This window comes from Glossina fuscipes, unplaced genomic scaffold (assembly GCF_014805625.2).
Source record: "Glossina fuscipes isolate IAEA_lab_2018 unplaced genomic scaffold, Yale_Gfus_2 61514, whole genome shotgun sequence".
In the NCBI taxonomy this organism is placed as follows: Eukaryota; Metazoa; Arthropoda; class Insecta; order Diptera; family Glossinidae; genus Glossina; species Glossina fuscipes.
Window position 1 is genome coordinate 126,941 of NW_024003726.1, and position 12,712 is coordinate 139,652.

A 12,712-nucleotide genomic window follows, 5' to 3' on the forward strand; every position below is an offset into this window, starting at 1 on the left:
ATATATATATATATACAATACATATATATATCTATATATATATATATACAATACATATATATATCTATATATATAGATATATATGGATATATAATACATATAGATACATACACATAGATACATATATATATAAATATATCTGAAAGAGGCTCTCTGCTCTGAAAAGCTTGCTCACCAGACATATGATAACGTAAGAAAAACAGGCAGTGTCAACACTAAAGTTAGCATTCGCCAATCGCGTACAAAGTATGCAACTGCGCCCAATATACCTAACCCAATGGCCCAGTTGGATTCCCAATAAGTTGCAGCAACAGTGCGAAAACGTGAGGGGCTGTATTCCATGATTAATGCATAAGAAACGGTCTGCAGGCCTTGTATGAAAAATCCTTGCATTAGGCGAAATACAATAAATAGCATCAGGTGAGTGGAAACGTATTGAGCTAAAGCCATAATAGCTTGACCGTATAATGATGCAATTACAAGCTTTCTACGGCCATAAACATCACTCATGCTACTGCACACTATTGATCCTAATGTTACGCCAACAAAATATAAACTGTTAATAAGTGGCGCCAACATTGCTCGTCTGCATACTGTGCTATACTGTTATATTGACAAAAATATTATTTTAATATTGCTCATAATGCATATATAAACATTTTACCTCCACAGCTAAAGTAGTGTCGTCATTCTCATCAAAATGGTAACCACTCGGACATTCAGTACCATTGACGAAATAACCGCAAGTGTAATTAATGTGATCCTGTTAGTGAAAACATAATCGCCAAGTCAAAGTTTAATTAATTATAAAGTAAACCATTAAAACTTTTCTACTTTAACTTACGCGACAATAGAACTTCGGTACGTAGGCGTGAAATGTGGTTATAGTGTGGTTAATGCCAATAAGCATACTATTTAAAGAGAGCAAAATAATTAAAATTATTTGAAATTTTCCCTTTCGTTCCAGCAGAGCTTGCATAAGATCTCCAAACTCCTGAGCTTTTGATTTCCTTAACGTATCCATTTGAGGGTCCCCACCATGATGCGTAAGATGCATTCTGAATTCTAATCCATATATCACCAGAAATTATAAGATAAATTTAAAAACCCGACAGATTTGAATAAAATAATTTTTATTGGTATATTCTATTCAGTTTATAATAAACACAATCATGAATTTTAATTGTACGCTAGTGGGTTTCAGGCCGCTCACCTTAAAATATAACTTTCTGAATTAGTCAAAAATTAATCATTATTCATTTTTGCATTCCAAAAAAATATTTATACTCTTCACTAATATATTTTATCCGAGAATAAAGTGAAAGGAGGCCTTTTTTCCAATCGGTTAGCATATGAAGGTCCTTAAGCCGTTTTAGTTAAAATTGTGAAACTCGCCGCTGAAGAACCTGATTACATTTTGTGAAGCCGAATTGAACTGAATATTTTTCATGAATTTTAGATCAATATTTCTTTTTCATAAAAACCCTGCAAATTTTTGATCAAAAAAGCTACCAAACTACGTTTAGAGGCAGTCCAAAGAGGTGGAAATTTTTTTATGTAAAATAATATATGCCCCCTGGAAGAAGTGATAAACTAAACGGTTCAATATCGGGCTTTGTAAGACATATATTTGAATATCTCAGACGGTTGTACTAACTTTCTCTAAGTAATTAAAATGGTGGAACCTTGTCTGCTTGGTCTTCTTGGCTTTTTGGGTATACTTATCAGCAGGAAATTTTGACATTGATACCTTAAATCCTAGTTTTGAAAGAGGAAAAGTATGACAAGACCACATTTATTTCTGGAGCACATATTATCTTCCCATACTAGTATTCCCTTCATACGTCGCATAACCCTTATTTGAAGTTTATCAAGCGGCTTTTACTCTTTCGGAAATGAAGAAGAACCATTACTTCAGTACTCGTATTTTCCTTCCATTCCCAATATATAAATAAATTCCGCATACGTTACGGATCATGTCGAATGCGTTCCTTAATTCCCCTTATTTCAAGAAAAAAACCAGTTCGAATGACGTGTATCAAAATTTCTCCGTAAAATTAGACATACAGTCGATATTGCATCAGCATGATATTATGGACAGTCTAGCTGACTTATTGAGTTATTTTCACTAGCCAGATTTGTAAACATAAAATTTGGTAATATTCTTAGGGAGAATCCTTAGGAGACAGAAATCGAATTTTAACAAGGATATCTAGCACCCTAAATCTCAAATTTGATTGATGTCCCGGATTTCAATTTTTTTAATATACGTAGTCAATGCGTCTCAGATTTGTTGTTTATTTTGATTTATCTTGTATAGTATAATATCGAAGATATTATGAAAGGTGAAAAAATACATAGACGTCCTTTTCTTGACACTGCATATATATGAGAGTTAGTAAATGAATGTCCAATTTAATTGTGATTCACTAACAATTTAAACTCTAATATTATGTATCAATTTTGTCTTCGATAATTTTGAAGAAAGCGACGGCATTTAGTTATCAGGCATATAGGCACTTTATACGACCGAAGCTAAGAAAATTTTACAAGCATCAAAATCTTCAAATATCGGAAAAACTAATAATATTCCTATAGCTATAAGCTACCAGACTTTTTTACAATATTTAGGTTACAATACCTTACACTTTTTTTCAAAAAGAGGAAGATTACAAAGTTCACCTCAAAACTGATTAAATGCTGTTAAAACTATCGTTTGCCTTATGCAGCCATCCTTCTGTGAATAATTATTGTAGTTAATAATGGCTTTACATCTTCTATTTCTAAATAACAATCGATTTTGATCGTAAATTTATTTTTTATATTTGTTCACGGTCACAGACACAATCTTCATTTTCTTTGCAATGTGCATCTGGTAGTTTGTTTGGATTTGTCAATGTGTTGCAAGTGAATTTTTAATAAAGCTTGAAAAACCCTAAAAGGAGATAAAAAATTCTGAGGATAGAATAATTCACAAATATCTGAAATATTTATAGTTTCAAGTGGTAAATATAAAAAATTCGCACATGAATATAGTGTTCATATATGTTTAGACATAAAAATAATTATTGATTAACAGCCGATTTGTTATATGGCTATTCTACGCACATAGTTTGGAGTTGTACTAATTTGGTCATTTCGTTTTATTTTTTTTTTTTTATTATTAGACTCTGAACTTGTAGATACGTTTAATGTAAAAGTTTTGGAAGTAAATTAAACGACAATCACGCCTGCTCCTCGTGAAATATAAATACTTCTGTCACTTGACACACAAAAAGAAAACAGAATAGAAAATACCAATATTTACTTTTCGTAAATGCCGTTGCTAAGAATCTAAAAGATCAATGTAATTGAATTTACACACTATGGAGTATGTACGACTTTCTGCCTTCCTTATAAAATGTCATGAATTAAAAAGTGGTAAATTAATATTATGGACCAAGTGGCGAGTATCCACAATTCGACCTAAGATGAACATAATTTTCCAAGTTTTTTGGCTTTCAGTGCTTTTCTCTCTCTTTAATTTAAAATTTTATAATTTGGCTTTCTTATGCACATAATTTGAAGCAAATAATTTCAAGCACAAAACTAATTGTAATATTAGATCAATGTAGACTTCGATAGTACAGCAGCAACAATTTCTTTGATGGACAACGCGATTTTATTTAGAATAGAAGAAAACTTACAGGCTCGTCAAATAAGAACCCCTATACGTAAAGCAATGATCGACGGTATTCGTGTTCAATTGCTGGTGATGTGAATTATTAGACTGGCGTCGCGCAGTGAGAATAAAACTTTCGTTTCTTATGTTTTTACATCCGGAAAATTACCGATTGTATACTGGTAGAACAATTTCATCGACGTTCAAATAATTAAAAAAATACAAGAGCTTGGATCGAATTTTTTAGTCCCCACTAATTACTTGTGAAAAGAGGAGTGTCGTCAAGATATTGTACTTATATTGCACATATAAATAAATAAATGCAAGTGAAATTCATTCATATACAATACTAGGTACGATGTGATGTACGCTATAAGAAGCCATACAGCACCTTTTCAATTTATGGCGTCTTTTTTTAGATATTGATTTTAGTATTTATAAACTGATTTAGATGAGGTTCGAATTCTACCCGTTGACACTTAACAGAAAACTTTTACCTATATCTTGAAGTTCAAAATTTTTTTTCTTAGCCTAATTATAGAGCCTGGCCAATTTAGTCCAAATCATTGGATTATTACCCCAAGTTTTGAATGCCACTGATGCACGTGTCTTTGCATTGTGCACGATTCACAAATTTGACATACCTCGTGTAATATGCAAAATTATCTCTTAAAGAGCAATCCATGTGTTGTAGCATATATACATGCGTAGTTACCGATTTTGGCGTGAGTAAATCTCTACACGCTAGGCATTTTCGCAATAAATTTCATAACAATCAACAAATCGAGATAATCTAATGCCCTTCTTCTCTGCTACCGACATATGTACACGTTTATTCGTATATTTAAAATTATTGCTTTGATGCCGAATGTATTTGCAACATCAGATCGGACAAATTAATTTTTTTTTCAACCTTCTTTATATAAAAAGGACAAAAGAACTTAGGAATATGGAAATATTTCCTTGAGAGAGCGAATTTCTATATTCCTAGAGAGAGCACGAATAACTCAGCAATTGATGTCCAGCGAAAACTGGTATTGGATTATTTCAAGATATATTCGGAAGTGCTGGCACAGGTCAACGCCAAAAAATTTTCAATGACCTTATGGCATTAAAAAGATTTTTATTCTATTAATTATTTTTCCTAATCGTCCGATTGAATGACTGCGTTCCTTATATTTGAATAGTCCTTTTCTCTACTTCGCATTCAACCGTTTTTAAACAATTCTTACTATGATTAAGAAATGCCAAGTCTCTATCCAATACAATGAGAAGGTTTATGCAAATCGGGCATGACTTTTTATGTTATTATTGGTCTAAGCTCATTAGTTGATTTTTCTAATATGATCTTCTTGCATAATTAGACTTTGGCTTTCACTACTTGCAAGCACATTTGCTTGATTTCGAAAACCACTTGTACGTTAAAATATGCATGCTCTTATGAAAAATATATTTACATAGCAGATGTGGCAAATTAAACTTTTTATTTGTGGTCCCTGAAGGCCTTTACAACACATATTTTTCTTATTGTATATAGAAAAGAGGTATTTCATTTTTGACTCGATGAAACACTGGTGGCTCTTTACAAGAATATGACAACTGTCCGCATTCTTGATATGTGGAGTGATTATAATTCAAAAGTGCATAAATTAGTGCTATACTCGCTCGCCTTATATTAGAGGAGATGTATCCTACTATAACATGCCCCTCGTTACCGTTGGACTTGCGTTCTATCGGCTTAAGGACGTGTTAATTTGATGTGCACGGCCTTGCAGACTCAGAAAAATCTTCAATTTTATCTAGTTTTCTGTGATATAAAGTCAACTAGTTATACTAATTATTTGCAAAATTAGTATAAATTTCATGTCGATATAATATACTTTTTACAATATTAACATTTATAAATGTTGTCTGGATACTTTTAGGCTTTTTTTTAATATTTTTGGTTTGAATTGCGGCTTGCTTTTAACCCATTTTTATTGACGTGTGCTGCAAAGACGGTAACTTAAAGAATAAAAGCAGGGATGCATAGACGATAAATATTATATCACGAAAATAAAAAATACAACGTGCAAAAAGAATTGCGAACTTTTTTTTTAATTTGAGCAAGCGTTATTCCATCCTTGGCAGGTGGACGTGGGTTGGGCGCTGAAGATAGTAATTAGTGAAAGTAATAAGTACCACTTCTATATGCGTGGCTGTACTTACGATTGTCGCCAAACTTACCCACTCCTTGGCAAATGAACATGGGCTCGGTTACGTGTCTAGCATAGCAAGAAAAAGCTAAAGTTTTCTTCAAACTTTTTTGTCTTTAACTTCGTGACATAAGAAGCTCAGATGATTTTTGAAGTTACAGATTTAATTTCATTTGTATTCAATTATCGGTATAATTTTATTACACTTTATACTTTGTTAAAAATAGTTGTTTTAAATAGAATACGTTTTTCTCTTGTTTATTATTTTATTAAAGTTTCTTTTTAACAAAAAGTATTTTTGTGATCAGTCTTCCTATAAGCTTCGAGCTGAAAGCCGTAAACTTTTTAAATTTGATTTTTTTATGTTTTCTTTTACATCTTCATATACATATTATATTTCTCCTTTTTTCATTTTGGAAAGTAGAATTTTTGTAGCTTTTCGAATGTTCCGAAAAACGCTCTTTTTAAATTTAATTATCTTCCTTGATAGATAATCTATTTATATCTATGATAAGTTGTAAATTTACACTTGTTTCCAGTTCGATCTCACTTTTACTTCGTTTTCTCTGTCGCGAAAACTCTCTCGCATCAATAATGACGCTATGTCACTAAACCTCAGTGTCTATCACAAAACACCCGAAACCGTTATATCATCTTCTTTTCCTCTTTTTCTCGTCTCTATATTTGCCAATCTGATCAATTAGTAATGGCGAATGTCATTAGATGGTCATGCATAAGTGTTGCCATGACAGGTCCTCCTGAGCAAGTTCGATTTTAGAATTGCGAATCCCGAAGGATAATCCCAAAATTTGGTCACGCATGGATCGCGGTTTTATAACCTTTGCATGATAACTTCTCATAGATTTATCAAGAGAGTTTTCCGATTCATAATGCGTCTCACTCTAGCCTTGAGTAATGAGGCGACTGTGTGGTCTGAATAATCTTAAGGGTCATTTAAAGTTACGCTTGGACACGTTGTGACCTTAAGTAAAATTTAGAGCTGTTGAGCCAAATTATCTGAGTCTGAACTGATAGTGAACCCATGTACACTCAAAGTACACTATGAATTTCTTGTGCTAAAATCTCTGCCAAGTCTCTGCTTCACACTTATTAACAGAATGGTTACATTAGGGGTGGTTGATCTTTTTAGAGTGCTTTTAAACGATATCACTCGCTTCAGACAGTAATGCAGAATTAGTAGCACTTTTTTTAACTAACTTTCGCCATAATCCCGTCTTCTCAAGAAAACGTCTAAGTTGTTTTACTGAACGAGAAGTAGGAAAACCTAAAATAGTAGACGCCTTATCCTTATGTTTTAATAACGCTGGCTCCAATTATGTGGCTTAATTGACGAATTTCGCGAACGCAAAATACACTCTTTCCGGCTTTAATAGTGAACTCTGCCGCTCGAAATTGATAATCTCCAAGACTAAAAATTTCTGAAGGATTGTGAAAGGAGTGAAAAATAGCGAATAGTATACACGCGATGGGAGGACAGATGACGACATAACAGATAAACATTTATGTTTTGGAACAAACGAGCACATGATGACAAACAGACAGAAAATGGACGACGATTTAAAAATAGACAACTATACGTTAAGAAGCTGGTACTAAAGTAAGATCTCTCTTAGTTTGATATCAAGTTCATAGAATTTCCGGTAAAAATTTTCTATAGACTTCACTGCAAGGTGAAACAGCGTTTGCTGTGAATCATAGACCAGATAATTGCAAGAGTGTATGAGAAACTACAACAGTCATTGGTCATAGTTCTCAAATTAAGGTTCGTATGCTACAAATCGCTTACTATTAAGGCATGGTGATAAATAATTGAGAATTTTTCTAAGCTGAGAACTGTACTTGTAACACTTTTGACAAATAAGTTCAATAAATGTCTGAGGATAGGCTATTTTGGTTATAGGGGAAGTGTAGCTTCAGCATTCTGCTTCACAAAAGTGGACCGAAGGCTGATAGGGGGATAGCGAAGCTGAGCGATCTGCCTGAACTCTTTAAGCGGTTGGTTACAAATTTGACTTACTGTTATGCTTGTAACTCAGCTGTATGTCCCATAGAAACATCAACACCTTCAAATCTAAAGAGGTTGAGCGGGAATATTTTTGAATCTTTCGTTATATACAAGCAAACCGACGTTGTTTCTATAAGCTTTTCGTAACATTCTGAGAGAACTAACCATAATCATTCCCTTTTGAAATATAAAAGACTACTTTTGTCAGATAAGTTGGCGCTGTAGCTTTCGAACTATTTGGCAGAACGAACACAAAGAGTGTGGTTTAATACATCGGGTGAGCCCAGGTCCAGCCAACTGGGCCCCCTTATTTATTAAATGATTTCCCTACATGCATCAAACTGCTTAAATGTCTGATGTTGGATGAATATATAAAAACTTTCCGTTCATTTTCGTAATTTCCTTTCCTCTTTCTGCTTCAGAGAACCTCATTTAATATTCGAGTTACGAGATACGAACAATTCGCTTATCGCACTGCTCCACAAATTACGTATTTCGTAACCGTTTTGGATGCTTTCTCCGCTATATAATTTTTTTTTATTTTATCCATCATTGGATTCTATTAAACTCATTAAGAGTACAAAAAAACTTATTTATCTCTACACATATGCTAACAAATGTTTATAATACATATTCTAATATATACATATGTTGACAGATATTTGTAATACATTTTAACACCCACTCGCAATTGGAGAGCCCAAGATTTGCAACAGCACAATTTTTTTAGCCGGGGTAAGCTCGCTGGTTTGCCAGGTGTTCCTCTCAAGACTATTTCTGTGATCGTGAGACTCTATTAAAAATTGTGACTGACAATTATCAGATCCATATACAACTTTTAGCTGTTATATAGTCCTGAATGATGACACGCTTATTTCAGGTCAACGTTATAAAATGTTAAGATTGTTTATTCTTACATTTAGTTGAGCAAATGGCTACGGTGGCCTTTATTTTCTGATTGTGACATTTGATTCATAGTCATTCAAATTAAAGTGCATTTAGGAGTATGTAATGGAACTTAACATTTCCTTTTTAACTGCTTTGTGACTTGATTTGTACGCAAGAGAGAGACTGAGAATCCTGAAATCTTCTTCTTCTCAATACCAGAAACTTGCGCTTAGCCGTTTCAAATAAGCAGAATGCTCCGATTATCGCTAAATCTTACACAATAGATTTAATAATAAAAATACGTAATACACTTATTCGAGCTGATACTACGTGTGTGACCAAAATTAAGCATGTTTTTGGCAAGAGGTAGCGCAGTATGCTGTCGGGCAAACACATGTGATGGAGAAGAGATCGAAAGCGGGCGCCGACTATCAATCAGACAACTACGTGACAATAAACGAAGAAACATTACACACTGTAATGACAGGTTTTTTTAGTAATAGTGTGATGCATTATTGCTAGTTATTGTTCTTTCAATTAGTGTAGTTCTCTTGTTCCCTTTTATTCGATGTAAGTTTGCGCAATTTAGGTGTTTTGATGTTTCGAGTACATTCCTTTTAGACAAACACACAACTGGATTTATATGTATAAAATAAAAAATTTATTTTCGAGAAAGTAATTAGCGAGCATCAGAAATTGTTTAATAATATCAATTTACTTTATAAAACGATTTTCTCACAGTTTCCATTTAAAAGAAAATAAATGCACATATTGACTCCTCTTCTGTTATTTTGAACTATTATTATTATTATTATTATTAGAAATTTAGCCAAAGAATAAATTCTACGACTAAAGTCTTAAAGCACTAGCTTCTAAGGCTTTCGGCTTTATTAAAAACTCTACCGCACTTGAGATTTGAACCCACGACCATTGAGTTGCTAGTCGAGACTCTTGCCTACTCGGCCACTCAAGCGGATTTATTTTGAACTATGAATTGTACAACAGACCTTTCTATTACTCTTCGCGATACATTTTCCTGTCTATGTCAGTTCATAGATGTACTCTTTAACATTTCAGAAAGAGTTCGTTTTACTGAAATATGCAATATTTAATGTGTTTTGCAAAACATAATAGTGATGGATAATATTCAAGTAGAACTAGAGAATCAATAACACATATGTTTCTTTATACACATTGTAAGATAGCACGGTACAAACAGATCAAGTCTAATAACACGCATTTCTCTTATTTGTGCCTACTCCCACAATAAATCACGTAACGCAACCGTTCGCTTTTCACCTTTAAGTCGACTTGTCTTTTTCTTGTTCCCGTTTACTAATTTGTTTTTTCCTTTGCAGTTTTATTATATTTTGTTGCCAAACCTACCGATTGCGCCAACAAAAAAAAAAAAGTAAAAAAAAATTTAGTCCTTGGATGACTTCAAATATATTTTTGCATTTTTTTTTAAATTTGTTTTTGTTCAATGTCATGTTTTTTAATTAAGCCTTCGCAAGAATATTTGAGGCTTTCATCGTATGCCTTAACATCACCCATTTTTTAATTATTGTGACATTTATTAACAATTATTCTGTATTATTATATTACTATATATATTTATTATTAAAAGTTATTGTTTTTGATGGTACCAAACCGAAGCTTTCACGGTTATGTCATTGTAAACATGAATGAGCCTGAACAATTCACGAAGAATATAATGCATAGATCAGGAAACTAATAATCAATACGAAAGAGTTTGGTAGCGATCTTATAAATGTGAACAGTAGTTGCTTAGTAACTGTTTATGCTTGCATATGCATATGTATCATCTCCCTTTATTTTAATTTGTCATTTTGCACATTATTGCGACAGGTTACGCGTTTGTCCTCTTAATTTATTATTTGTCAGCATGTTTTTATATATACCATACGTGCAATATATACGCATATGATCATGCATTTAGCGTTTGTTCATCGAGTTTTCCCTGTTTATGTACGCATTAGCACATTCCACACAATCGGCAACTCTGTTCAAGCGCTGTGGTCACATTTTTCTCTTTGTGGAAAAATTTTTGCAATTTAATTTCTTTATTGCGTTATACATTTTTAAAAGTTCTCAAACTTATTATAATCTATTGAACTATCTGTGTGTTTATTGCGAAAAGTGTTCATCGCGGATATCGTACGTGTTTTCCTTTAAATACATTAAAAAAAAAAAAAAAAAAAAAAAAAAATTAAAAACATCTGACTTTTTACTCAGTAGTTTCCCAAACCTTTTGAAGTGAGTGGTTATTTCACAAATAATAAGCAATAGACAACAATAAGGCATAATGGCCCCGAAGCCGCCAGACAAAAACTCGAATAGATTTCATCTATTAAGTGATACATCCCCCCAAAGAAAAAAAAGTAAAAATTCGGATTTTCCGTTGTTGCCAATCACCAATATAACCCCTATTGATAAAAAATATATTGTTATTTCTTCAACCGATGCTCGAATAACAATTTCCCAAATTAGCCCGTTTGCTATAAAAAAAGCTCTAGATAGCATTACAACATACATCGACTCCATCTCGATTCTACGCGATGGGAATTTACTGGTCCTCGCTGGGAACCCGCGCGCAACCGAAAAGCTCATAAAGGCCAAATCTTTAGCTAATCTATGTGCTATTTCAGCTAAACTACATGAGAAACTTAACTCGGTTCGAGGCGTAATTTACGTCCCTTGCTTAAAGCATGTGCCGGAAGATGAAATTGTTCGCGAAATGGGCAATCAAGGAGTGACTGAAGTATATAAACTCACCAAACTGAATGATGACGGAAAAACACGCTCTCCTACAGAACGGATTTTTTTAACTTTTGATCGCTATAGATTACCGCGAACAGTTGATGTGGCATGGTATAAATGTAAAGTAGAACTCTACATTCCAAATCCCATGAGGTGTAAAAACTGCCAACGCCTGGTCCATACGGCAAAAAGATGCACCAGTCTTCCATCCTGCGCTAACTGTGGTCTTCCTCCACATACCGAAAACTGTACGCGTAGCTTCTGCTTAAATTGCAATGATCAACACTCAGCGTTAGACAAACAATGCCCACGTTTTATACAAATACGTGAAATTCTAAAAATCAACACAGAAAATTATTGTAGCATGGGTGAAGCGCGACGCAAATACCGCGAAAGAAATCCATCTGTAGCCCAAGGAATTGGAAACAGTAATACCTACGCTGCTATTGCCTCGTAAATCGAGCCTAGTAAGACTTTAAATCCAAGTGCTTCCATTAACCAAAAATTATATTGCGAAACCAGTTACACTACCCGCCAAAGATAATATTGAAAAAACCAAAGCAACACCAAATATTGAAAAAATTAAAACAACAACATTTATGCTAAAATCTAATATACTAAATTCCCCAGAACCTCCAGCTCTCAACCTTACTCAACAAATCACAAGTGGTAATGAATCCATTCTTTCATCCATTAATCAACCTTCAATTTCAAATTATTCACGTGCGCCCACTCGTTGCGCTTCAAATGTACCAAACCACCTAAGTGCAGATTATTCAGCTGGTAAGAATAAATCATTCACGAAAAATTCCTATAGCGACCTTTTCAACAGAGACGCTGACATGTCAACTTAACGTTAATTCCACTCTACTTCCATGTCATTACAATTAAATAAATTTTTTAAAATTCTATAATGGGACATTAAGGGAGTTATTTATAATTTTGATGAAATCCGTACACTCATAAGTGATTTTGATCCAACCATTTTATCGCTTCAAGAGACCCATTGTAAAAGCTCTTTTGATCCTATTCCACCCAAATCATATACTGGATACTTCACGAATGCTGATCAAAACTCATATTCCAAACAAGGAGTAGGTGTTTTTATAAAATCAAGTATACCTCACAAACGCATAAATTTAAGCTCAAATATATAAGCCG

The 12,712-nt window shown here is 33.4% G+C and overlaps 1 protein-coding gene across 2 annotated transcripts in view; it reads right to left on the minus strand.

The window, feature by feature from the left end:
* LOC119643645 (organic cation transporter protein-like) overlaps window positions 1-3,795 on the minus strand; it is a 10,623-nt gene extending 6,828 nt beyond the window's left edge. Inside the window, exons 1-4 of one of the 2 annotated variants that reach the window (XM_038043027.1) lie at window positions 3,687-3,795; window positions 845-1,065; window positions 665-763; window positions 176-603 (exon numbers count right to left, since the gene is read on the minus strand). In XM_038043027.1, the coding sequence (XP_037898955.1) occupies window positions 176-603; window positions 665-763; window positions 845-1,057 (740 nt within the window). In that variant the 5' untranslated portion in view covers window positions 1,058-1,065; window positions 3,687-3,795. Of the gene's footprint in view, window positions 1-175; window positions 604-664; window positions 764-844; window positions 1,066-1,213; window positions 1,387-3,686 lie in introns of those variants that run through there. The other variant, XM_038043028.1, reaches the window with a different exon arrangement.
* Window positions 3,796-12,712: the final 8,917 nt, after the last annotated feature.